This window comes from Papio anubis, chromosome 5 (genome assembly GCF_008728515.1).
Source record: "Papio anubis isolate 15944 chromosome 5, Panubis1.0, whole genome shotgun sequence".
NCBI lineage: Eukaryota > Metazoa > Chordata > Mammalia > Primates > Cercopithecidae > Papio > Papio anubis.
Window position 1 is genome coordinate 144,619,706 of NC_044980.1, and position 26,658 is coordinate 144,646,363.

Consider the following 26,658-nt stretch of genomic DNA (forward strand, 5'->3'; position numbering starts at 1 on the left):
GAGCAACCAAGGGAAGGACCCATACAGCTGGAGGAGGAACTTGGAGGTGCAGATTGAGGACAGGGAGGTGGGAGGTGGAAGAGGAAGAGGACACTGTGAAAATGAAGGAGTTTGAGGCACGGTCAGCACTATAATTGAGGAATTCAGTAAGCACAGTGGACAGGTACCTAACTACACTTGGTGAGAGGATGAGAAGTCTCCAAGAGGCTTTGTGGAGAAAATGACGTTTTAAGTAAAACTTGAAGGTTAGGTATGGAGTAGGCCTGGAAAAATACAGGAGGAAGAGTGTTTGGGGTAGAAGGAACAGCATGTGTAGTTTAGAAGTGAGAGACAACTTGGAGAACTGAAAGAAGAGTTTAGTGTGTGTATGAAGGAGGGAGGGAGAGAAGAGAATGGGAAATGATGAGAAATGAAGATGAAACACTTGCGGGTAGGCTCTGTCTTGTTCAGTGCCTGGCAGGTAGTAGTAATTAAAAATTCGATTTGACTGGCCTTTGTCCTCTAATTATTTATTGTCCAGTAGATAGAATAGTTTAGGTACTTAAGAAATTATAAGAGGTTGCCACTCTGCTTAGGTGGCATAATTGGACTGCTATGGTGGCTTAGTGGTGGAAGGCAGTATTTGGGGGTAAGGCAGGGATTAATTAGAGAAATCGTCTGAGTTTTATTAATTGTAGCCTCTGTGTGCTTTTAGAAAGACCCAACATTTGCCATTTTCAAATTGTGTATTCAGGGGAGAAAGCTTTCTCTTGCCCCATTGCCTGTGGGCTGTCTTTTTCTAAATGAAAAGGAAATAGTGGATGGTGAGGAGGGGTGGGTGGGTGTCCTGGTCTTCTGGGAAGAGGTGGGGCGGAGCTGGGCTGGCACTCTTGGCTTTCTAGGCTGAGCCAGTTTCCTATCCCTGGCTCTGATCCCAAGGGACTTGGGGCTTGTCGTGCAGCCTGGGCCCTGCTGGTCACCCTCAGCTTTGCCTGAGTTGGATCATCAGGTCAGCATCTGGCTTCCCCCAGCCAGCTGTGCAATTCTGATTTTATTTGATTGCAGTAAGGGGCTTAGGCTGGCCAGGGAGTGCTTGACATTTTATTACTGTCACTTCATGATCTGCTAAGCACCCCTGGGAACAGAATGTCACAGTTGGCATGCCCTGAGCCCAGTTCACCTCAGGGTCTTAGGGAACAAGACACCTGTCCCTCTTCCTGTCCTACCTCCCACAGTTATTACTGCCCCCTATAGGGAACCCTTATCTGAATAAAAAGCACATGTATTTGCACGTGATTTTCTTATTGTAGCAATGTAAAATCCTGGATTCTTGGAGCTGAACTAAACCTTAAAATCTCATCTGGTTCTGCCTCTGCACCTGAGGAAGTCTGGTCCTCTAGGGATCCCATATACTATGTAGCATCAGTTTCCATGTTTTCCTCTGGATAGCCTTCCATCCACTAACTCTCCTGCCTTATCGTATGTATCCCCACAAAGTAGGGCCACCTAGAGAAAGGTGAATGAGGTACCTAGCAAAATTTAAGGAGGCACTCCATCCCAGGGTTGCATAAATGCCAATCCTGCACTTGCAGGAACCAGAGAGTGAGCACCTCCTTAAATTTTGTGCCTCACCTGCTTCACTCTAGTCCTGGCCCTGCTACAACATCCTAAATCCCTCAGCCTGGTCTATAGGATGGGATTTCCTGTAGATTATCAAATCTATTCACCTGATGAGGGGGTCTCTTTACCTCTTATGGCATCCCACTTTATTTTCAAAAAGTTTCTTGTTTTTCTTGTTTGGTGGCAAGAAATGACATTAATTGAGCACCTGCTGTTCCTAATGTGGACTCTGAATTGCACATTACATATTTTATCCCGTTTAATCCTCCAAACAGCCTGAGAGGCAGGGATGCCTGTCCCCATTTTACAGGTGAGAAAAGTGAGGCTTAATCAATTTTGTGGCTTGTGACTTGATCTCTCCAGCTCTGGCATTCCACACTGCATTTGCTTACGTTACATTGACGTTTTCTTTTTTCTCATCTTCCTTACTCTATGCGCATGTGTGAAGCCTGGAGTCAGGACAGCCCTGGTCTTTTCTGGTTCAAGCCAAACTTTCAGCTCTGTAACCTTCTTTTTTTCTCAGAATTGGGGCCATCAAGGTGTTATATAGACAAAACCCTGAAATCATGATTTTCACAAATGTCTCTTCAGGCTCTCAATAAACATGGTTTTCATGAAGAGCCTGGCACACAGTCAGAGCTCAATAAATATTTGTTAAATGGATGATCTATACCTGAAATTCCAGAGGAAGCTTAATTTAGCTGTGCAGCATTATTTGGCATCAGTGATAGGATTTGACTGGAGTCCAAAGAGTCCTAAACTCTGGCCCTGATACTCTTAGTCAGCCCCTTGGGAAAATATTTAATGTCCTCAGGGAAAATACAAGGCAGAAAAATAAGAGAAAAAGTCATTTCTTTCAGTGGTATTCACACGAAATGTCTTGGACCACTGGCCTAGGTCAAACCTATGTTTACACATAAACCCTACATTCCTGCTTCCTTATGTCCCTATTTATAATTCTACCACAACCATCTCACTTTGCCCCAACTGTGTCTATGTGTCTTACTCGGAAAAATTTTCCCGTGCCTCTGACTTTCAGTGTTATTCTGCAGTCTAGTCCTATGGTGAAAGAATGCTTGGCTTAAGCCTGGGGGCATCAAGTGGCCCTCAGATGAGTTACAGTGTGAAGAATCCAGGGGGATTCTTCAGAGGCTTGAGTGTGGAAGAACAGGCCTTTTGGGTTTACTCTGACTGAGGGAAAGCTCTTAGCAGGCCCTACATAATCAGCATGCATCCCACGAGTTGGACAGAAGAGCAAATGGCTCTCATTACCTTCAATGCAGCCTTTTTTTTAATCAGATAAATCTCACTGGAGAAATGTGCCTTTGTACAGAATGGAGCCCAGGCTTCTGGACAGAAAGTTTTAGGAAAAAAGATTGCATTAATCAGCAGGCATTGGTCATTTGAGGTTGCAAAGTCCTGGGAGTATAGATATTGAGGAGACATAGCAACAGGATAAAAACAGATGAAGACATGATATTAGCTAATGACAGTAATGGCTATCATTCATTGATACTTCACATATTTCACTGTATTTAATCTCTTCTCAATACCATGAAGATGACATCATTATCCCCATTTTACAGATGAGGAAGCTGACACTTTCATTTTCAGAAAATTTACCTGAGGTTATGCAGTTTGTAAATGGTAGCCCCATGAGACAACTGGTCTCTGAAGCCCATGGTATTAATCACTATAATATATTGACCCTTCCGAGTGATAGTGATTTGCAGAGTCCCTCTGAGGAGCCTCTCTGGTTCATGATATAACTGTTTCCTCATAACTCTGGAATTAAAACTGGGAATTTTAGAGCTCTGGGAATTGGAAAGTATGGGTTGGGAACAATGTAATTGATAATCACTTGCACACATGTAACACTTTCAGTTTTTATGGCACTTCTAAATCCATCACTACATTTGATCCTCACATCTGCCCTGTGACAGCATCTCCATGTCCAGGTGATGACAGCGAGGCTCAATTGAGAGGTAGGAGGGCTGCTCAGTCTCAGATGGTAGAACCATAACATAACTGGAGGGCTCCAGGTCTGGTCTGGGTTATCCTCTGCTTGACTCCTTGGCCATTCCCCAGAACCAGTCATGATATGGAAAAACCTTCTTGACTGTTTATTACATCATTTCTATCACACTTGATCTGTAGTCAACTTGCCTTTTGTTTTGCCTTTTTCTCAGTTCACTCATCTTGAAAATAGTACCTGCCTTTACCAACTGCAGGTGTTTGAATGGCAGAAGGCCACAGTACTTTTACAGATGCTGTGGAAATAAACTCTCATTTCTCAGGTTAGTCAACTTTATTCATTAGGTACTTTTAGGTACTGATAATCTCATTTTAGATCACATTAGTTTATTATTTCATTTACTTATTTACTTAAAATAATTAGGAAGTGCCTATTATATTGTCAGAGATTGTACTAGGTGTTAGAGGAGGTTGCAAATAAAATAACAACAGCCAACCCTAATTGAGTGGCTATAAAGTACTGTACTAGGCATTACACCAAAAGCTTTATTTGCAATACTTAATCCCCACAATAACCCTTTGAGTTGGGGTATAATTACCTCTGTTTTTCTGATGAGAAAAGTGAGGTCCGTAGAGATTAAATAATTTATCCAGGTTCACCTGACCTTACAGACTTCTCTCTTAACTATATCAGTGATGAATGTGCAATAGCCGTTGCTTTCCAGGGGCTCTCAAACTAGTAGAGGAAAACTTATGTGAGAACAAATAAGTGCTTTAATATCCAGGGCCTTTAGAAAAAACCATACCACTTTTCCCTTCCAAGTCTATACTAGTTCAAACTCATAGTGGAAAAAAAAAAGCCAAGTTGCAATGAACCCATAGGAAATGCATCAGCAAAACTGTAGTATTTATCCCAGAGAAAACAGAGGTTTCATAGGAGTAGAGCTTGGATGTGTGTGGTCTTCAAGCATCCAAAGACTATGATTCAAAGGAGGATGTTCAGAAAATAAACAATCCTTACTAGGCACTGAGGAAGAAATGATTTTAAATTGTAGAGAGGGCAATTTGGATTAAAACCTGAAGCTGCCTTTAATAAACGTAGTGACTGGTCTTCAGAAAGTGAACACTTAACTGTGAGTTGATAGGGTTTAGCTGAAGTGGGTATTTGCATGTAAATACAGAGTTTTAGGGACGCTCCAGGGCTCTAATAATGCTCTCTAAATAGCCTTTGTTGATTCCCCTGAATCCTTTAAGACAGAGTCAGAGCTGCAGCTTTGCTCAGCAGGGTGAAACTTCTTTGTTTCACTCAGCAGGTTCCAAAGTCTTGGGCAAGAAGTGAGTAGCAGAGTCATAGAATTATGAGACCTGGTCATCCTGTGCATTAAAAAAGACATTCACTGATCACCTGCTATAAATTAATAAATGTATATTATACCCCTGCAAGACTATCATCTCCATTTTATAGATAAGAAAACTGACTCAGAGATTAACTGAGAATAGCAAAGGCTACTACCAATGACCAAATACTTTCTAGGTGCCATCCACAAGTTAAGAACTGTTCCATACGGGCGTTCTAATCTTCCCAACAACTTTATGAAGCATCAAACATTTCCTTTTCTATTTTTCAGATGAGAAAACTGAGACTTGGGGAGATTGATAGACTTAATCAAGGTGAGTTAGTGGCAGAGCTGATACATAAATCTAATCGAGGTGAAATTTTGGCATAGGTTTTGGAGCCGCTGTTCAAATCTGCTAAAACAGCTCACTCAATTCAAATATGCATGATTTTAAGTTTCTTCTCTTCTGTGGTTTAGTATAACCTTCTAGAAGGAATATTCACTTAGGAGAATTCAGGAAAAGTATCATTGACACCCTGTGGGACTTAATGAGGTGGAAGGAAGAGTGATGGATGACGAAGAAACGACAAGGCTTTGTGGCCAATGCCCCTTTATCCTTTCAGGATAAAGGACCTCTAGGGTCCTTGCTGAGGTTTTCTTCTCTTCTTGGGATTTCTGTCCTTTTTACCCTGTACCTTCAAGATCCTCCAGCAGGTCACCTCTTTCTAACGCACAGGGGGACCAAATGGGGTCCTGAGTCCCACTGCCTTCTGCCACTTGTTGCATGTCTCAGAGGCAAAGAGAAGCAACCTTGGAAATGCAACAAGCTGTGGATGTGGAGTCAGAGATTCTGGTTTGCAGAATTCTACCTGTTGCAATTCTTCCTTGTATGATCTTGGGCAAGTCCTTTATTACGTGTAACCTTCAGCTTCCTCATCCATAGTGTGTAGATAGCTCCTGTTCTAACTTTTAAATTACTATTTAAAATAATGTGGAAGAAAGCATAAGAACTTGTTTTCTGGCTGAAACAGGGCATGCTCCAGGGCTAAGCACATAGACTCTGGCATCAAATCCAGGCTCTGGCTTTTACTAGCTGTGTGACCTTGGGCAAGTTCCTTATTCTGTCTAAATCTTTGTTTCTGCATCTGTAAAATGAGGGTGATAGTAGTTGTTGCTCATAAGGTTTTTGTAAGGAATAAGCATTTTTTTTACAATGCTTACTTTGGTGCATGGCACAGTGTACATGTTCAATACAATTTTTATGGCTTCAAAGAGAGTTGGTGGATCTAAGCTTTGTGATGGGGGATGAATATATGAACTTCCAGACGCTTTTTGTGCTTTATATTGGAATCTAGAAGGGCCACCCACTCTGACCCTAGAAGAGTACCACAGCAATCTCAGGTAGTTCTACTATGCTCTTAGTAATTTATCTGTTATGTAGTAAATTAATAGCATTACTTTGGCATTTCAATCAATAGGATTAAGATGATCCGATGGTAACAGAGTAGTAATTGCTGCTGCACATATGGAAACTATCCAGTGGCAAAAACTATTTTTCACAAGTTGGCTGGTTGCCCTCAGACCAGATTCTTTCAATTCTTAAAAAAAAAAAAAAATTCCTCTGATGATTAAAGCAAAAAATGCACATTGGAAAAACACAATGGGGTTCAAGGAAAAAAATGAAAACCCACCTGGGAATCGCATTATCTAGATATCTACTGTTGACATATTGCTAAATTTCTTCCAGGATTTTTTTCCTCTACAGATTATAATCAGTGTTGTTTCCTCTTTTTTTTTTTTGACTGAAGATTCTAAATGAGCATTTTCTATTGCTATTAAACCTTTAGAAACACAATTTTAAATGAGTGCATATGCCAGTATGTGGCTGGCATATGCAGTCATTTAAAATTAGTATTCATTTTGCTCTCCCACAGTTGATAGGCGTTTATATTATTTTCAATTTTTAGCTATCATAAATTATGCTGGAAAAACCCCCTTGGTCACAAACCTCTGTTCATGTCGTAGAAGCAAAATTGCTGAGTCAAAGCTAGAAATATTTCTGAGACAGAAAAGCCGTAGCAGAGTGAAGGAGCCCCTCCCCATCCCCCAGGACCAGCAACTTGGCTCTCATTGAAAATTAATTCTTCATAAGGCAGTGTGCTAGGGGCAAGGGCTGAAGGCAACGGCAAGTAAGTAAAAGTTGAAAAGGAGAGAGGTGACTGCTTCCACTTTTTCCCTTTTTTTCCACTGACTCACATTGCCCATGAAATTGTAGACATTGGAACGTGCTGGAGGGGAGAAAGAGCTCTTAGTAACAGATTGTTCAGAAGCCCAACATCGCTTCGTGCTTTGCATTTCCTTTTCTGTTAAATTGCCCTGCATATGTCTTCTGCCTGTGTCATATTCATTTTTTTTTAATCCCTCAAAGTACTTACATTTTGTAAGCATTCCCTAAATGCTCGAAATGGGGGGTAGGATAGCATGGTGGACTCAAATCTGATTCTGCCATTTATTAGCTGGTTCTGATTTATTAGCTGTGTGATCATTTAACACTTTCAAATTTGTTTCCTTATCAGTTAAATAAAGGTAATAATAGGGATACTTTCTAGAATTGTTGGGCGAAGCAAGAAAATATGTATCAAGTGAGAATTGCAGTGCCAGGCACAGAGGAACTACTGAGTATGTTAGCAATTATTACAAAGAAAAATAAGGTTCAAATAATCTGCACTAAAATCTTATGCCAACCTAAGTTTAACCTAATAATTCTTAAGAACTTCAGAAAAATCTAAAGACTGAGTCAGGAATGCAGGAAATACCGGATGTGGGCTATACTTCACATCTTGGCTAATTTATTATATTCAGTTGTAGGTCCTGCATTTTAAGAGGGACATTGACAGGCTGGAGGAGGTCCAAAAGGGAACAATTGGGCTGGTAAACAAACTTGAAATTGACCTGTAAGGAATAATTAAAGACTCTGTGGGTGTTTGGCTCAGAGAAGACTTAGGCAGAAGGGATTGGTCGGTTGGGCTGTTAGGAGAAGAGGGACCCAACTTAATAAAATAATGATTTGAGTATTTTTATTTTCCAGACATCTAGCTTTGCAAAAGTATTTATTTTTTCTTCTCCAAAACACTACACGAGGTACATATTTGTGTTCCTATTGTACAGATGAAGTAACAGGCACAGAGGCAGAAGTGACTTGACAGTTAATGTGGTTAATAGATGGAATGGTAGGAATGGAGCCAGGTCTTTCTAATTCTACAGTTTGAGTACCTTCTACAGCCCACTGACTTGTTCCAAGTGACCAGGGAAGGCCTGTCGGACTTTTAAAGAGCAAAGTGGCTGCCTGATACATGTGAGGAAAGAATATTTAGACCATTAGAGCCACCCAATAATGGAAGAAGCTGCCTAAGTAGATAATGAGTTTCTTGTCACTGGAAGTATTCAAGGAGAGGCTGAACTTCTGCTCAGTAGCATGCTGTAAGGACGACAGCTGAGGAGTGGGCTGGAACTGTGACTTTATTACTTACTTGGATGTTCTTGAAAGTTGCTTAACTTCTCTGAGCCTGTTTCTTCATCTATAAACTGAGAATATGGCCTAATTTTAGAAGACTTACAAAAAAATTATAGATAAATTGTTTAGCCAAGAAGCTGGTATACAGAAGTTGCTCTTTATATATTAAGTGAAAAATTATCTATAATCTTTCTATTTATATCTGTGGCTCTCATTTATTTGGTGACACTGCCTACTCACTTCTTCATTGGGAAAAATTTTAGACTTGGAAAGGTCACCTCCTGGGTGAGTATTTTACTTCACTTCTGCAGTGGCAGGTACATGCTAATTTCTGTCCCCTTAGGCAAATGACAGGTTGGACTTTAAAACATGAGCAGTGGAATAAACAAAAGGAAGAATGTTTAGACTGAAATGTTAAGCAATAGAATAGACATTATTGGGGGAAAGATTAGAACCACACAGCTAATAAACCATGTCACCCTGTGGAACAAATATCAGATGGGTTCGAGGAGCCCACTATATGCCCAGCACTGTGCCATGTGCATTAGAGTTCAGTCAATTGGAGCACTGTCTTTGTCTACAAAGGTCGCAAGGCCTGGGATGGCTCAGACAGTTGTGAAAAGATTAGCTGATAGGACTGAATGTTATTCTGTGCTATATCTTTTGGTTTGGATTGCAGCCCCTGGGCAATTAGGGAAGGGATGCTCAGAGGTAAGAGATGGAGAAGATGACCTTGCAAGGTCTCTTTCTTGCCTGGGATTTTCTCCTTTTGATGATTCCCAGGATTCTTTCTAGCAGACACAATGCTGTAATGTTGCAGTTGTGGCTCCCTTGGGCACATTCACTAGTCGTTTCCCCAGGACTTTCCCAGAGCCTGGGAATATACTAATAATTGTTGTCCATTATCTGACCTGGAGGAGGAAGAGGTAGATGAGGAAAAGGAGGAAGAGGTGAGGAAGAGGAGGAAGGGCCACCCTTCTGAGGGCTGTCTCAGCAGCCTTCCTGCCTGGGCTTTGAGAACAAGGCAGCATCCTGCCTCCTCCCAGGTATCTACTCAGGCTCCTGTTCTGTAGACATCAGTCTAGGCTCCTACCAACATCAGCCATGGGTCCCACCAGCAAGAAACATGGAGTTAGTTGCATGAAGAGAAAGCTTTTATTGTTGGAATTCGTGATGTGACGATCCTTCCTTTTCTTTCAACAAGATAAGCAGATTCCAACTGCTTTGGAAAATGTCTTCCTTTCTCTCTCTTGTTTCCTCCTCCTGTCATCATTCCTCCTTAACCTTTGCTTCTTCCCTCCTGCATTCTTTTTCCCTTCTGGTTTCTCTACCTTCTTCGTTTTCCTTCATTTGTTTCTGAATCCCGGGATGATGGAGTTGAGAGCGATCTTAGACGTCCTCTAGTACAGTGTACTAATTCATTTTACAGATGAGAAGAATGCATTTCCAAGAGAGAAAGAGATTCACAGAATGAGTCCTTGGTGGAACCCAGAGTAGCCCTGAGTTGAGCGCTCTTCCCTCTTTATTACTCTGCTTATCTCCACATTTCTCTCGCCTTTCTTGTTTTTTTTTTAATTGTTCATTTTATATCTTGCTCAATACTCTTTCTTCTCTTTTGTTTCTTCTTAATCCCATAATGTTAAATGGAAAGAAAATCAGGACTTTGGGTAGAAGAATTGAAAGAGAAGTGTGTTGTCAAGTTCTTTCCATCGTGGCTGTGATTTGGGGTGAGCCCCTCAATTTTCCTCCTCAGCGTCTCTATCTACTTTCTCCATCCTACCCTGCCACGTCTTTGGAGGGGTTTGTCCACTGTCTTTCTCCATATGAAGACTTTGAACTTGAATTGCCAAGGTGCCCTAAAGGGGTCCTAGGTTGGTAAGGTCACTGCTTTAGTCCCTTCATCTACAAACTGAGGATGATCATCGTACTTTCCTCATAAGGTTGCTATAAAGATGAAATAGTTAATATATATCAAGTTTTTTGAAAAGTTTCTGGCATATAGTAGGTTCTAGATACACGTTATTCATATTTGCTAGTATTATTAATTATAAATATTATTATTTAGAGGGATTTCTGTCCTTAAGGAGAAGGGCTGAGAGTCACAGATGTCATTCTAATAAGTAAGGAGAGAAAAGAAAATTATGAACATAGCTCAGATAGAGACTTGGCAAATTACACAAAGAGTGACCTGATCTCAGCTGTGCTCTGCCTCCTGAATGTGTCCACTTTTTAACCAAAGGCACCATCTTTTCTACAACTATTTGAATTCAAATTGTAGCCCATGTCCATGACTTACCCTGAGAAGAAGCTGTTTGGAACTTAAGAGTAAAGTTAGGCCTTGCTCAGAACTGACCTAGTTTAAGAAGTCCTTCTGATACTTTCCATTTTCTCCCAGGTAGTGTTTAAGATGTGATGACAGAGTGCTGTGTTCTCCAAACCAAAATCACTTGCATATCATATCACGAGTTTTGCCCAATTTATGTACTGTTATTTAATTTATTTTTAGTTTGATTTTTAGTCTTAAATGTTATCAATATCATAATGGAATTGGTAAGTTCTGGTCCCTAGTAAAATAAAATAAGAGAACATTATCCTGTACCATTATAGTGTATCTTGTACACTGTTGGTGTAACTCTGATTTGATTTTAGGGAAAGTTGTCTTGGTGATAAGAGACTTGGAATTCTCAGTTCTTGTCTAGACTGGACATTAATTTACTGTTAACTTTGGACAAGTCCCTTTCCCTCTGGCCACAGTTCCTCCCTGGGAACTAAAGGAATTGGGACATATAATTCTTTCCATCTCTAACTTTTTTTTTTGTCATGAGTATTTTATGAAATTGCACAGTGAATTGTGTGGGGCTCCAGTCACCCTGATGAGAGTATGTACCATCAATCACGTTGTTCTGAGCACCTAATTCTATAATATAACTCTAGCCTTCCATTTTCCAGCGACATTTTGCTTCCAGCACAATTACTTCTGTGGGAACAGCAACTTCCATTTGTTCAGAAAATTCTTCTAAATACACCAAATAGTTTCAGCCTCTAGGCTGGTTTTTACTTGGAGAAAGCACAATCGACACGGCACTGGCTTGGGTGACTCCACATGTCTTTCTTTCCTACCTGGTACAGGTTGCCTTTTGTTAAGGTGGGCTCTAAGTTTGATTGAATGCCCATGCTCTCTGGAATCCTCTTTTATTAAAAAATATATTTTCCAGCTTTTCAAAAGTAATATATATTGTTGTAAAACATTCAAGTATTACAGGAATATTTAATGCAGGAAATAAAAGTTCCCCATGGTCTCATTCTCAAGAGATAATAACAACTATAAGCAGTTTTCAGTCCATTTCTGTAGATTTCTTCCCCATAAGAGAACATTAATACATATAAAAAAATAAAAATGGGATCCTGCTATACAGACGGTTTTGCTATTTGCCTTCCCTTCTCTCTCCACTCCTCGTAATCATTCATCCTGGCCATTTTTGACTTTTCTGCATGGAATGAGGTTGCCTGCCCATGATACTAACTGGCTGTGTGACTTTGAATGAATCATTTTCCCCCTCAGGGTTTCAGTTTCCTCAACTAGAAGAAGAAACAGTCCTCTCCAACCTGCCCATCTCCTATTATATAAGGCTTAAGGGAGATAATGGAGATGTATGAAACTGTAGGTGTCCTGAGGGTGGATTTGATAGTAGACCGTTCTCTGTCACCCTCTCCTGCTTTATTGGGTTTAGAGCACTTACTAGGTCCTGCAATTCTATAGTTTCCCAATTTGTCTATTTGTTTGTACCCCCCACTAGTTATTTGTTTGTACCCCCCACTAGAAGTTAAGGTGTGTTAGAGCAGGGACCATGAATCTTCTGTTCCTCAATGTATCTATCCCCAGAACTTAGAACAACTCCTGGTTATCGTAGGAATTAATAAATATTTTTTGGATAATGAACAAATTATCCTCTCTCAGCTGCGCTTCTAATTGATAGAAAGCCCATTGGGAGAGAATAGGGTAGAGCAGGAATGGAATGAGCCAACTTAACAGGGTGGATGCCTGGCCTACCCAGTGGCCTTGAGCTCAACAGCATTCAGCTTGACTGTTCTGCAAGCCTTTTTCCTTTGTTTGCTTCACTCTCCTGATACTCTTTGCCTACCTGGTAAATTAGTCATTCTTTATGGCCCAGCTTAATTATCCTGAGTCCTGTGAAATGTCTTCAATTTATACTGTTTCCCACCTCCAGACAGAGTTAACCAGGCTCTTTCGTATGCTCCCGCAACACTTTGCACCTATCTTACTTTAATTATAGTAATAGTGGTTTTCCTGCTTTGTACAGTTGCTGTGTGCCATATGCAATGCCAACTATCTATATGCCTTCTCCCTTTTAATATGTATGATAATCTGTCCGGAAGAGATAATTATAATTCCCATTTAACAGATGAGGAAAACTGAGACTTAGCAATTTTAAAAATAATCTTGCTCCAAGGCATACACATAGCAAGTAGTATAACTAGGATTTTGGAATATATATAATTGATTCCCAAGCTAGAGTTTTTAACTGCTGGGCCTTCAATATGCCAACTTAATTTAAGAATTAGATAATGACAACTGGAAAGACCCATAGTCTTTACATAGTTCCATCTCGTTTTAGGCATGGAAAAGCTGAGACTAGTTACAAAGTTAGAGCAGAATTTGCAGTGGAAGGAAAATCTTGCTGTAATATCTAGGCTGTCCAATTTTGGGCAGCATGAGGCATTACATTTTTTACTAGGCCATATCACCTCCTTTTTTCAGTAGGCATAGCTTTTTACATTCCAAGACATATTCAATACATTTATTCAAGGCACCCTCTCTCTAGGCATGATGCAGTCTTTTACTTGGCTCCTGTGAAGACTGTTTTTCTTTTCTTTTTTCCTACTAGATGTTTTAGGTCACATTGAGGAAACTACCTTTAACTGAGGTAAGTCCATACTTTCTTCATGTTTAAAATTATTTTAGAAATGTTTCCTTGTCTTCTGGAAGGGGCTTCTCCACAGGACCTGGTGATGGTGAAGAGCAGCCTTGTTTATAATGGCTCAGATGTTTCGAGAGGCCCAGAGTTTGGACATGCCCTGTCAGAGAGCAAGGGTAAGGTTGAGCAAGCAACTCACTGCAACAGCTACGGAGCCAGAGCTGCGCCGCCATATCTAGCTCACACTCTCACTGTGACTCATTTCTTGGAGCAGAAAGGGGTCATGGTGAGATACAGCAGTGCTTTAGGGTTGGTTGTTTGGAATCTTTCAGGTCCTGGGCTTCTGCAGAGCCAATAGAAGGAGGATGGGAACAGACACGTGGGGACAAAGCAGTTTGATTTAACAAACACTGAGTATCTGATATACATGAACCCCTGGGATGACATTATCTATGAAGGGGTAGTGGAGTTAACTGAAAACTCTGGAAAGCACCAAGGGATGTTTTCCTCTTCTTCTTGTTTGCTTTTCATATGCATCAAGAAATTCATTAAGCGCTAATCTTTGAGGGGCTTACAATCCAACAGGAAAGCTAGAAGGGCACCCAAATGTATGTAAGGTCACTTTAAACAAACTGAGTGCTAAGGATAATGCCTATATTTCCAAGAGGATTTAGGAAGGAGAGTCCATGCCCAGTTGGGGCTAGACATAGACGCAATCCAGGGACAATTCATGGAGGAAATGACGCCAGACATGGGTTTTAAGGCATGGATAGCATCTCAGAGAGGAGAGGAAATTACCATTTGTTAAGGGATTGTGCTCTGATAGGAAAATGTGTTTGAAGTGGGGCTTCGTGTATCTATCAGTGAAGTTGTTATTCTCAGTTTTTAAGATGAGGAACTTGAGGCTCAGGAAGATTGAGCAAACTGCCAAGACCATACAGCAAGGAAGTAACATAGGCAGGATTCAAAATCAGATGAGTTTGAACCTAGAGCTGGTTGGTGTATCTTTTAAGGCAGAGTGAGGAGGGAGCTTTACCAGATTTATGGAGAGTATAGGACACAACATGAGTTACAATACAGAGATGAGACTTATGGATGTGCTGCTTATGAACAATGAGAAATCCATTTTGGGTTGGAATTCAGTTTGTGTGAAATAAAGGAGTTGGAAATAGCAGTGGGTGCTGTGTGCGGCAAGCTGAGAGTTTCATATTATATTAAAACCTGGCATTTTCAAGAGAAGGGCAGCACAACTGCAAAAATGCATGAGGTAGATCCATATGCACACTGACAAGGTATTCCTGAGTGATAAAAGAGAAGTTGCCAAACATGGTGTTTAGAATAATCCCATTTTTTGTAAAACAGAAGCAGCTTACTACAGTAGCACAGCAGCTAAGGGATGTCTGAAGCCACACTTCCTGGATTCCAATCCCACACTGACACTTCCAAGCTGGGTGATCCTAGGAAAATGATTTAACCTCATCTGTACAATGAAATGAATAATAGTATATGATTTATAGGATTGTTCTGAAGGTTACATGGGTTAAGTTCTATCCAGCTCTTAGAAAGGTGTCAGGCACATAGGAAGCACTCATGTTTTTGTTATTGTTATGTTATTAAAACCATTTAGGAGGATGAATATCAAGCTGTTAAGTGATTTACCCTAGGAAGTAGGATTTACGTGTATTTTAGTTTCAAACATATCTCCTTATGCTGTTTAATATTTTACAACAAATACATTTTATAGTGTAAAAAACAAAATAAAGGAAAACAAAATGACAAACCAGCAAGTCTATTTTAAGAGTTGGTAGTAAGAGACTTTATTTCTACTATATTCTTTTTCTCTAGTAGCAATAAGGCTGGTAGGGACACATTAGAAAATGTCTCTGGTGTCACCCAGAGAGCTATTGAAAACAGATGTCTGAGACTGCATTGCCTGGGTTTCCCACAAGCCATGTCAGGAGTGATGCCAATGGGTATTATAGAGGGCTGGCCCTTTCTGCTCCCCCTGCCTCATCTGGGCTGGATGTGGTTTTCTGGCTTAAAGATGTTATGAAAAGCCTGCTTTGAAGGTCTGCTTTGGGAGTGATACATCTGGGGCATGTGGTGAGACCTTTAGTGCATGAGGCTGAGCACATACAGAAGAAAAGGGAGACTGGGGAAAGTCCTCTCTGTCTGGGGGTTAGAGAACACAGCTAAAAATGTCTTTGGTCTGAGTAAAAGGGACCAAGATTTTAAAACATTCTTTTCCTGGGCCAGAGACTATGCTGCCCTTCTTCTTGACCTCCTGACTCAGTCAGAAATTCTCCCCCACCATCCTGGCTAGCTTTCTCAATGAAATGATCTTGGTCACAAGGCAGGTGGGACAAAGGAGAAAGGACCTTCAGTGGCTGACCATCTCTGCCCCTTGACAGAGCTCTAACCACACACCTTATGATGGGGGTGGGAGCTAGTGCAATTTCTCTTGTGTGTCAAGGATAGAGATTGAAAGCTTGTATCTACTTACAGATGCATGTTAATAACTTTTTAACTATCCAGAACCACCTGCAAGAGATTAGCTCTTGATTTTCTAGAGAGGCAAATTCATATCTTTCATCTCTCTCATCCAGTCTAGTCTCCTCCTTCCTCCTCCCTGGTTCTTTCTTAGAGTAATAGTGGCAGGGTAATGGTGAAAGGAGTGTTTTCTACAGTCACGCCCAATTTTGAATCCTAGCTCTGCCTTTTACTAGTTATCTTACCTTTGGCAAGTTACATAACCTGTTTATGTATCAGTCTTGTCTCCTGTGAAATGGGGACAATAGAATAGTACTTTTTATAATAGAAAGTAATAGTATTTTTTGAGAATTATGAGATAGGGTATATGATGTTATTAGCTTAGTCTCTAGCATTCAATAAACACTCGGTAAATGCTAATGATTATTTTTAATGAGTTATTGCAGTTGGGGCTGAGATGGGGCATCATGAGGGAAGGCAGAAGGGAAGGTTCAGGAAGAAAGGAATATCTGTTTGCAGTTATCTGTTAACATATAAGGTGCATTTTCTCTGTACCCCAGCAATTTCATTCCTAGTTCTTATTATGTACCTGGAGAAATACCACATGTGTTCATAAAGTTGTAGGTACACTGTAATTATTGCAGCACTGATTGCAGTGGGAAGATTAGAAAAAGTATAAGTGTCCATCAATAAGGGATGGCTAGAAAACAACGGGACATCCATAACATAAAATGCTCTGCGGTAGTTAAAAGAATGAAGTAGAACTGTATGCTTCAACAAGTAAGGCTTCCCAAGACATGTTAATATGTGAACAAAACAAACTGCATATTGTATAGAAAATATGATTCCGTGAAATGATTGTATATTTCAATGGTTATATACATGTGTGTACATAATGTATATATAATATATATGAATAAAAAATTATCAAAAAGGATAACAGTTGAAAGAGACCTAGAGGTCATTATCAAAGGGGACCTCAGGCTTTGGTGTAGTATTATAATTTCTTAAAAAGGTAATGTATGCATGCATTGTACAATTAAACATGATCAAGGCAGAGAAATAAATGCCTATCTGGCCAAGAGTAGGAAGAATAAGGCTCTGTCAAACCAAAGGCCAATGAAAAATTTCCAGCTCTTTTTTCTAGGCTTCTTTCCACCCCTGTTATCCACTGGTAGAAGGAGAGGGTTATTAGACTGACAGCTGTACCAGCTCAAAGGGGCTACATAAATGTATCTCTGTCTATCTGTCTATCTCTGTATATCGGTATGGTGAGTGAGGCGCAAGGAGATATGTGTTGGAATCCTGGTTTTACTCTGAGAATCACAGCATGGTTACCTGCTGTTACCAAAAGGCAAACCACCTGTTTTCTTTAAGCCTCAGTTTTCTCAGCTCTAAAATGGGGTTACTAACCATTGTCCTGTATCTAATTTTTAAGGTGATTGGGCAGCTTATATGAGATCGTGGATATAAAACATGCTATAACCTGTGAAGTGCTTTTTATAAGACAGTACTGCAAATCTGCCTGGCAGCCAGGGTTGCAGCAGCCTTGCCGCATTCCTCTGGAGCTGGCGAATGTTGCAGAACTGAGCACACAGCAATAAACACACAGCTCTCAAAAGGCTGAAGATCATAGTAGTTACTCTATTTGGTATATAAAATACTAACATGATTTGCAGAAAGGCTGACAGGTTAAAGGGATAGAGAAAAATGAAGATCATGGTCCTAAGGTCAGACAGGTGGTGGAATGTGGCAGTGGTCTGTGAACATCTGGGAGTCCTAAGCAAGCCTCTAGCTTTACAAAGTTGAGAGTACAAAAGTTGAGAGTACAATGTACACAGGAAGACTAGTAAGTGAGATCATCTTTGGAGAAAGAAACCACATACCCTCTCCTTCTGACCATCTTGATTCACCTCCTTTATCAATCCTGACAGACTCATTGCTGTGTCCCAGGGCCAGGATTTAAAACTCATTGCCCGGGTGCCCCTTCTCTTTATCTAGTGTCACATAGAGTTCCCAGCAGTGTGAATGAGAGCTTTTGGTGCACCAGGACTTCAGAGACCAGGCCACCAGTTTGGGGATAGCTCCCTGAGAAACCCTCTGGAAGGGTGAATGTGTTTATGAGAAAGGACAGAGTGTGAGGACTGAAGGAAAGAAAGTGCAGTGGCAGAGGTAGGGTGTATGGACTCTGTAGAAGACATGTAGGGGAGTAAGTTTGGAGATTACGTATGGCTTTGGGAGCTTACCCACTCTATAAACTTGAGGCAGTTATTTATCCCCTCCACATCTGCAAAATAAAAGGGTTGATCTATGTCAGGGGTTCTCTGTCAGAATGATGTAGAGCCTTGCTGTGCAAACCTTTGATCCAAGGAAGCAGCAGCATCAATCTTCTGGACGCTTTAGAAATGCAGACACTCAGGCCTATCCCAGAACTCCTGAGCCAGAATCTGCATCTTAGGAGATCCTCAGGTGATCCTGGACACTGAAGTTTGAAAAGCACTGAATTAGAGACTCTTGTTGACATTATGGGTTTCTGGGTCCGCATTCTGAGAGATTCTGTTTCAGTAGTTTGATTTTGAGAAGCTGTATTTAATTTAATTTAATTTTTAAAACCACTTTATTGAGGTGTGATTGACATAAAAAAGCTGTGCATATTTAGGACTTGATGAGTTTAGAGACAAGTATATGCTCATGAAACCATCACCATAATCTATGCCATAAACCTATCCATCACCCCCAAAGGTTTCTTCTTGCTCTTTTATATGTTTATTATTATTGTTGTTGTTATTTGCAGTAAGAATACTTACTATGAGATCTGTCCTCTTAACAAATGTTTGAGAATCTGTCTTTTTGACAAGCACCTCACAGCTAACTTTGACAGCCATTGAATTCTAAAGCTAAGAGTCCTTCCTACCCCAAGATTCCATGATTCTGCTGATACTCAAGACACTCTGAAGGAAAGCACGAATCTCTGAGGGTGAACGGTTGGAAGAGCTGGGAATGTACTTGTGAGAAAGGAAGCAGAGGCTTGTTCTCCATGTGCCTGTGGGTTGCCCAGAATATGAGGCAAGAGAGCATGCTGCCCAGAGCTGCTGCCCATTTCACGGCTGGGATTAATGATTGTCGGCAGCTCCGTTAAGACGGTAAACTAATTTAGCAATGGACACTGAAAACCAGCCCAATTCAAACGCAGAGAGTGGTAATCTAATTGCACTGAATTAGCCTCAGGAGGCTTGGACAATATCCACTTCAGAAAACCACAAAGGGATCCTTTGAAAGGAGTTTCAAAAGCTTTGGTGCCTCAGTACTCCTCATAAGAGCTTGCATTACAAAACATAGGCACTGTGTGGATAAGCCCCTCTCCCCAGCATCTCTGGGCATTGTTCCCTTCTAATGTGCTTTCTGAATGAATTTGCTGGCTGGCTGTATGGCGTTTTCATTTTGTGTGTTAGGCTTTACGGGGAGTTGGTTCAGGGAGACAGCTGGAGTTCAAGGCTGAGAGGCCATCAGTCCTGTGAACACCATTGGTGCCTGTGGCCTTGTCCGTTGGCAAGTGCACTTTCTGGTAGTTTTTTTCTGGCTTATTCTGAGGCTCTTCTCATTTCTTAAAACCAGGCTTTTACATAACCAAAGTGATTTCCTTTCAATAATTCTTTGTTGCATGGTGTTTGTATGTTCTTTGTCCAATTTATTAATTATCCAATCCAATTTTAAGGAGAAACATATCCCCGTTAGTGGGTATTCATGTCATGATTCGAAGAGCTTACAAAGATTAGATGGCAATTTGGGAATCAGGAAAGGAGGGAATATAGAATTGCGAAGGATTGTCTCTGACTTGCATTTCATTCACTCTTCTGCAGCAAATTACAAATCTCAATTTGCAAAAGAAGCTTGAATTCCTTCTATGTCTTTCCTGGGAGGTGGACGTCCAGGCTCTCCTTGCACACTTCCACTGACAGATACCATCACTACCACTGAGGCAGCCCACAGTACCATTTGAAAGAGCTACCAGAAAGTTCTGATTTATATTTAGTCCGAATTTGTATGTGTGCTTTCAAAAAAAAATCTATGAGTTTACTCTGATTTTTCTCTTGGAGCTACATAGAATAAATCAAATCTAATGTTTCCCAATATGGGGTCCCTGGGTACATAGGAGATTCATGAAATAGTAATGAGGACTCAGAGTGCATTTTAAACATTTCACAGGCTCTAACAAATTGCATATTTACTTCTGACAAGGCTCTCTGGATTAACTAAAAATAATCACAGATCTTTACTTTTGTTTTTTCTTAGGTCAACTCAGTGTGGCGACATTGCTTATCCCATGGTATTTAGTATTTCTGGCAGTTACATATGCCTTTGATTAATAAAGATGGGAAAAATATGTTAATGATGAATGGTATCTGGTAAACAAATTTTTTTTTGGAAAAACAAAAACAAAAACAAAAAACATAGGCTTTGTGAGGGGAAAAAGAGCCAAACAGAATCATTGATAAAAAGTACAGAAATGTTTGGTCTCTCTTTCTCACACCATTTTTCAGATCTGTGAGTATAGCGATCAGGCCTCATGTTTTCTCATCACAATAAACATTTCCCGCGGAAACTGACATATGTATAGGATCTGTCAATAATCGTGTCTGGGTCAGGATAATTCTCCAAAAAGTGAATTGCTTAGTGAGGTCCTCAATTCTTTCAGACCTTTGAGCCTGACTATACCTTGATGTGGCTATTTCTTATAATAGCTGAAATACACTGCAATAGCTGTAACGAAAGCTGTGCTATCATGGAAGAGATCGGGAGAAGATATCCTAAACTGGCACGGCTAAAAGTGATTTTAGAACGCGATTGGCCGAATCTCTTCATTTTACAGCTGAGGAAACTGAGAGCCAGAAAGGTCTTAGAACCCTCTCAAGGTCATGCCACTAGCTAAATTCTGGATCCTAGGTCTCCTTCCCTTTAGGCCAAAGCCTCTTTGTTTAACGCAAACCTGCAGAATAGTTTCAAGATGGCCAGGCAGGGAGACAATGCCATCCATCTTAAAAATCATGCTGGCTTCTGCCAGCTGATGAAGGAAATAAAGTTAATGACGCCCACATAAATGTGATGCTGTCGCAGGACGCATGCACAGGCTGCCTGGAGGGGAGCTCTGTGGGTCCTCTGAAGAATGAAAAAATGATTTTAATGTACCTTTAAAGGGAGCAGTGTCTCCCCTTTCTGCAAGGACAGGGACTGTGGCATCTGTCTCTGCAGAGTGCTTAGTTTTAGACTGAACACATAAGCGCATGATAAACAAGTTCCTAGTGAAGAAATGAAGGCAGCGTCACCACCTGTCAATTCATCCTGAAGCTTTGTGGGTATGGACCCCTGCCTTTGATAAAGATCTTATCAGGGGCTGGAGAGAGCGTAGAAGTGTCAGATTCAGTCATTTGAGTTGATTGGTAAGAAAATTGAGTCTGCATTAGAGGGAGAGACTTGTTATGCCCATGCTGTGGGATGGAAGCAGAGCTGACTCTAGAGGCAGGAGTTCTCAATTTATAGCCCAACTTCTCTTTCCACTGCACCATGGACATGGCCATAACCTCTTTCATAAGGCAATCTAAAGAAAACAATTTCCTAAATATCCTCTGCTTAGGTCATTACCAGTTTGGCAAATATACAGAAGTCATGTGCTGATTCATAACTCCATTTGCCAGCCTAGGGTCCCTGTCCCACCTGTCCTTCAGGAGCAAAATCACAACATTTTCTTTTCTGTTTTTTAAGGTTCCTAAGCCCATAAAGGGAGTAGACTAATTGGCAATTCGATGCTTATACAAACTTGCCCAAGGGACTTCATTCGTTGGGGAAAAGTCCTTGGGCCATGTCAGAAACTCCTAGACAAGTTCTGCAGTGCCAAAATGCAGCAGGTAAGATTCAAGGTAGAGTACAGCTGTCTTTCCAGAAGGGAAAAATCAAGACAGTCATCTGCCCTTCTTGACAAGCCTGGAGATGGAGAAGCCACAGGGGCTACCTCAAGGAAAAACCCATTCACCTTTCAACTGGGTAGGTTTTTTCTTTAGGACTGAGATATGAAACAATGTATTTGTCATTTTCCTTTTGATCCTAATGTGGATAGAAACATTTTCCCTTCAAGGTTTTGATGACCTTTGTTAGCAGCTGAGTGGCATATTCAGTATAAAATCCAGTGCAAGGAAGCACCTACTGGGATGGAAGAGGGAAGTAGCACATTAAAGAAAAGTTGCTCATCTTTTGGGAAAACCACCCAGGGATTAGATCTGGTTCATCTCCCTGCCTTTATTCCCTTCTCAAGCACATGCTAGGTCCCTTTTTGTTTCATCAGGGTGCTTTGTGTATTTCATGGGGGACATTTTCTCAAGGAAGCTAGACTTTCCTCCCCATTATAATTAGTACATTGGAGCAGCTGATTAAAAATTTGGTCATTCTGTACTGTGGTTTGAAACCTTGGACAATTTTGTCTCCCCTCTGCCCAGGATGTATATTTGGCAATGTCTGGAGACATTTTTTGATGGTCATGACTCAGGGAGGTAGTGCTACTAGCAGCAGGGATGCTGCTAAACATCCCACAATGCCCAGGACAACTTCCATAACAAATAATTATCCAGTTCAAAGTGCCAGTAGTGCAGAGCTTGAGAAACATGGGTCTGTTTGAGTTGCTCAGAAGGCAAGAGAATTTTGGGGTCATACTGGGCCTACCCCAGCCATAAGCCTCTGTAAGGGCTCTGGGGATCAAAGCCAAGTTCCTTTTGGCTTGAAAGGACATTTGAAAGAAATGTGCTTCTACCATTAAAAAAATTTGCCTATTATTTTTGACCAGTCTGGATATACGGCCCCATTCTCAACTGAAAATAAGGGAAAATATTTAGGTTATTGACTCTCAGAATGCCAATTGCAGAATTTTAGAATCATAGGTTTAAAAAATATCAGATCAGGAACTACAGCCAAATCGCCCGATCTTACTTATGAAGACACAGTTGATGAGCATGCAATGTTTTTTGTCTTCCAGGACCCCATGTCTCCCTTTCTAAGACCTTAGTTCCTCCTCTGTGTTGGTACCATATGGGATTTCTGCCTCACTCACTTGATTTTTGTTTTTGTTTTTTTTTGTTTGTTTTGCTGTTGTTATTGCCGTTTTGCTGATTATGTGCTGATGCAGCATGTCTATTATTGAGAGCCTTTCCTAGCCCCCGATTTCCCCAACAAGGTGAGCAGCTGGCATCACTTATTCTAAGGAGTACCTGAGAGCCTGAGATGATTGGATTGGCCATTCCAACACACCACCTATCCCCTGGGGAAGAAGGGGTTATTCAAATGGAACCTGCTAGAGAGCTGCCAGACTCCATTTACCCCCACATACATTCTAGTAGGTCCTCACATTATAATGCTTCTGTATTTTCGCCTGGAATTTTAAAAATGAGTGAGTTAGAAATGAAAATACCAATTGAACAAATACAAGCTACTCACTTTACTTCCTCATGACTTTTTAAAAAATCTCTCTGAAAAATTGCTGGATTTCCTGAGTTCAATTATTATCTGTAATATGTTTCAAAAATCAACATTTACTCCTCTAATGAAGTAGCCATTCCTATATTTTAAAAGTGCAGTGGTGCCACCCACCTTTCCAGCTCTCCACAGTTATAACTCTTCTTTCCTTATAAACACATGGAATTATATTTCACATCCATTGTAGCTCATGTGTGCATTCACACACGTAGGGGAAAGAGATGTAGAATGATGCTTGCTGATAGGCCACCACCAGCTTAGTTGAAGAATTAACACAGTGGATTCATAACCTTATCAAAATGACTACAATGCAGACCTTTTAGACTGAGTCTCCCTTTTGTGAAAGACAATGTCTGGGAGAGGAAAATCAAGCACTGTATACTGTTCATCAAGAAAAAAAGAGAGTGTGTGTGGGGAGAAAGATGTGCTTGGTTCTATTAATTTGCTCTTTAATCTCTGGTTCAGTTCTGTCTCCTGTAAACCAAACAGAGAATCAATTTGCATACAAATGTTACAAAGTACCCAACCTCCATACATTTTGTAGTTCTATTAAATAGGCAGGGGAGAAAGGATATGATATTATTAATAGAATACTTCCTGCCCTTTCCCCCATAAAGTAACCACATTTTGATACGTTTCGTAAGGTCCTGGATTGTTGTACTTTTTCATTCTATCTGACTGTCTGACTATTTGCATTCTGATCTGTGGTCAGGACTCTGTGGCCTACAAAATAATTATTTGAACTGGAGATTAGAAGCTTTAGCATTGGGTGTCTCAGAGAAGGGGGCATGCCTTTTCTTCATCTCAGGAGAAAGACATGAAAAGAGGCTGAAATACAGAAACTTACTATTTAAGGGGAGGTGTCATTCATTTAATAAACCAGCCAAGAGATTAGTCAAACCAGCAATTCCTATGAAGTGTAATAAAACAAAAATTATTTGCTGTTTTACGTTGGGAGAGGATAATATTTGGTGACCACTTGTTTTTAAAAACAATTTGGAGTGGGTTTTTCAAATGACTGTTAATCCAATGCCACAGTAAAATATGAGAGGCAGGCATCTAAAATGAGGAAGATTAATGATCCCTGCACGTCATGGAAGAAGAATAATTTTTTTCAATTCATATAAGTGGAATTTTTCATAGCCATCTCTGAAGATGGTATGATTCACCCACTTACAAAAGGACTGTCTGTTTCAATCCTTCTTGAAGAGGTGATTTTTCACTTTTCACTTCTACTAACGTAAGAATGCCAAGCCTTCAGGCAGAAAATTTTAACCTGAGAGACAGTGGATGGGAGAACTCAGCTGTTGAGTCAAATATAAGCACGAATTAAAGAACAAAACAAATGAGGATTGCTCATGAGTTCAGGATCTGCAGCTAACAGAGTTTGGAAAGGTGGGTTGGGGAAAGAGGCAGTCAAAGTTTCAAAAGGGAAATGTTTCCCAGTATGTTCCTGAATAGATCCACTCTGCACCCAAGTTCAGGGCTTTACACACTGAGGTTATAATACTATTGTTTCCAAGCACTCAGCCTTAGTAACCTCCCTCCCTCCTCGCAGAGAAAGAAAACAACAGCAAAAAAGGAGAGAAAATGAAATGCTCTGTGTCCAGCGAGTTTGAGTGCAACCTTCCCCGTCACCACTAGTTGTCACTTGGCTCCCAGACGGGAAAGCTGAGGTTTTCGGCACTGCGGTTAGGGAGAATGCAGTCCTAATTAAACTGAGTAACTCCTAAAGCTTCCCCTTAAAGTCCTCAGCCGAGTGAAAGCCAACATGCAGTGGGGCTGGGGACCAATGGTGGGGGGTGTAGCAGACAGAAGGACAAACAAACCGTAAGAAACAGGCAAACAGCTGCCAGAACAGCGACTGTCTCAGACCTCCACGCACAAGCCAGACACCCTGCGGGCGGGGGTGGGGGGAGGTGGCGGGGGGGCGGGAGGGGGGAGAAGGGAGACGGGGGATGGAAGGACCCGATTGCAGTGGAATACAGCACCCCTCTTCCCCAAAATGATGGGACCACGGACAAAGGTAGCCTCTGTACTCTTTCCCCCCATTTCCATCACAGCGATGTGGTCAGTAGAAAATTGCATACCTGAAGAATACAATGGTCTCCCAAAGGTAGAGTCGAAGAGTATTGAAGCTGTACATTTTTCAGGTCCTTGTGCTTTGTAGTCCACGAGTTATGGGGGCAAAAATGTTTCAAATTGGCACTTACAAAACCAGAAAGCGCTATTGAAAAAAATAATCCAGATGTTAAGGAGAGGCGGGGAACAGGGGCTCGGAGGGAGAGCCCCAGGGGAAGTCGGAGCGAGGGGGCTGTGGATACCACGGACAGCGGCTGCTGCGAGGCGTTTCAGCACCACGGAGAGCGTCCAGCCCTGCTTTTCAGGAGCGCGAAGAGTATTGCTGTTTGTTAAACTCCAGCGTGTCTGTTGGCTCCCTGCGGCGCTGGGGAGGCACGTTTGGGGGTGGGTATATTTCCTTTTTTTTTTTTTTTTACCCCTGTTTTTCTGTTTAAACGGCCAGCTCCATGCAAGGAAAAAAATCTTCTGTGGAGATCAGAACGTTGGCCTCGGACCGTTGGATTGGGCGAGCATCTTGGGTAAAGAGAACAGAGCTTTATGGCTCTGGGCCGGCTGAGGGGGTTAGAGGCGAGGGGAAAGCGGTTGACGGTGCTGCCTTCAGTTAAATCTCGGAGAGTGTGCCAGGCCGGCGCATCGCAATCCAGTCTCGGAATCTCATTCCCCTGCCTCGGTGCTATTCTGCTGTCGCCTTGCTATTCCTGTTTCCTGGTCCCCGGTCCCCGCCGAATAAGTTATGATCACTGCAGAAAAGGTGTCCCATTGCTTGGGGCCGCAGGCGTCAGAGAGCCCGGGGCAAGTTTCAGGGGCTACCGGGGTCCATGTCTACCCCGCGGGGCTCAGGAGCCCAATGTCTCAGATGCATCTCGGTTTTCTGAGCTCGCTCATCTTTCCTTGATCAAGGCTCCTACAGATCTTCAGACTTTCTTACTGCATTAATTTAACAAACTGGAGGCGTGGGGGATGGGAGGGGTGACAGCCGATGGGAGGGGGTTGAGAGGATAAAAAAAGGGGGGAAACTCCTTAGTATCTTCAAACCCTCCCACTCGAGGTGTTCATTGGCCCGCGGCTACGAAAACCAGATCTCCTCCCGGTATTCGGCCAATAGCCTGTTAGACTCCGGGTTGAATTTAACGCTTGGAGTGCTGGACGAGATCTGCGCAATCCCCCTCCTACCCCCAAGCTTCTTTCCGTGTAAGCGGTAGGGTAA

At 41.5% G+C, this 26,658-nt stretch overlaps 1 protein-coding gene across 2 annotated transcripts in view; it reads right to left on the bottom strand.

The window, feature by feature from the left end:
* GLRA1 (glycine receptor alpha 1) overlaps positions 1–26,416 on the bottom strand; it is a 100,755-nt gene extending 74,339 nt beyond the window's left edge. For both annotated transcript variants that reach the window (XM_017960062.3, XM_021939886.2), the window contains exon 1: positions 25,460–26,416. In XM_017960062.3, coding sequence (XP_017815551.2) covers positions 25,460–25,515 — 56 coding nt within the window. In that variant the 5' untranslated portion in view covers positions 25,516–26,416. The remainder of the gene's footprint in view (positions 1–25,459) is intronic.
* Between the last annotated feature and the right edge of the window lie 242 nt (positions 26,417–26,658).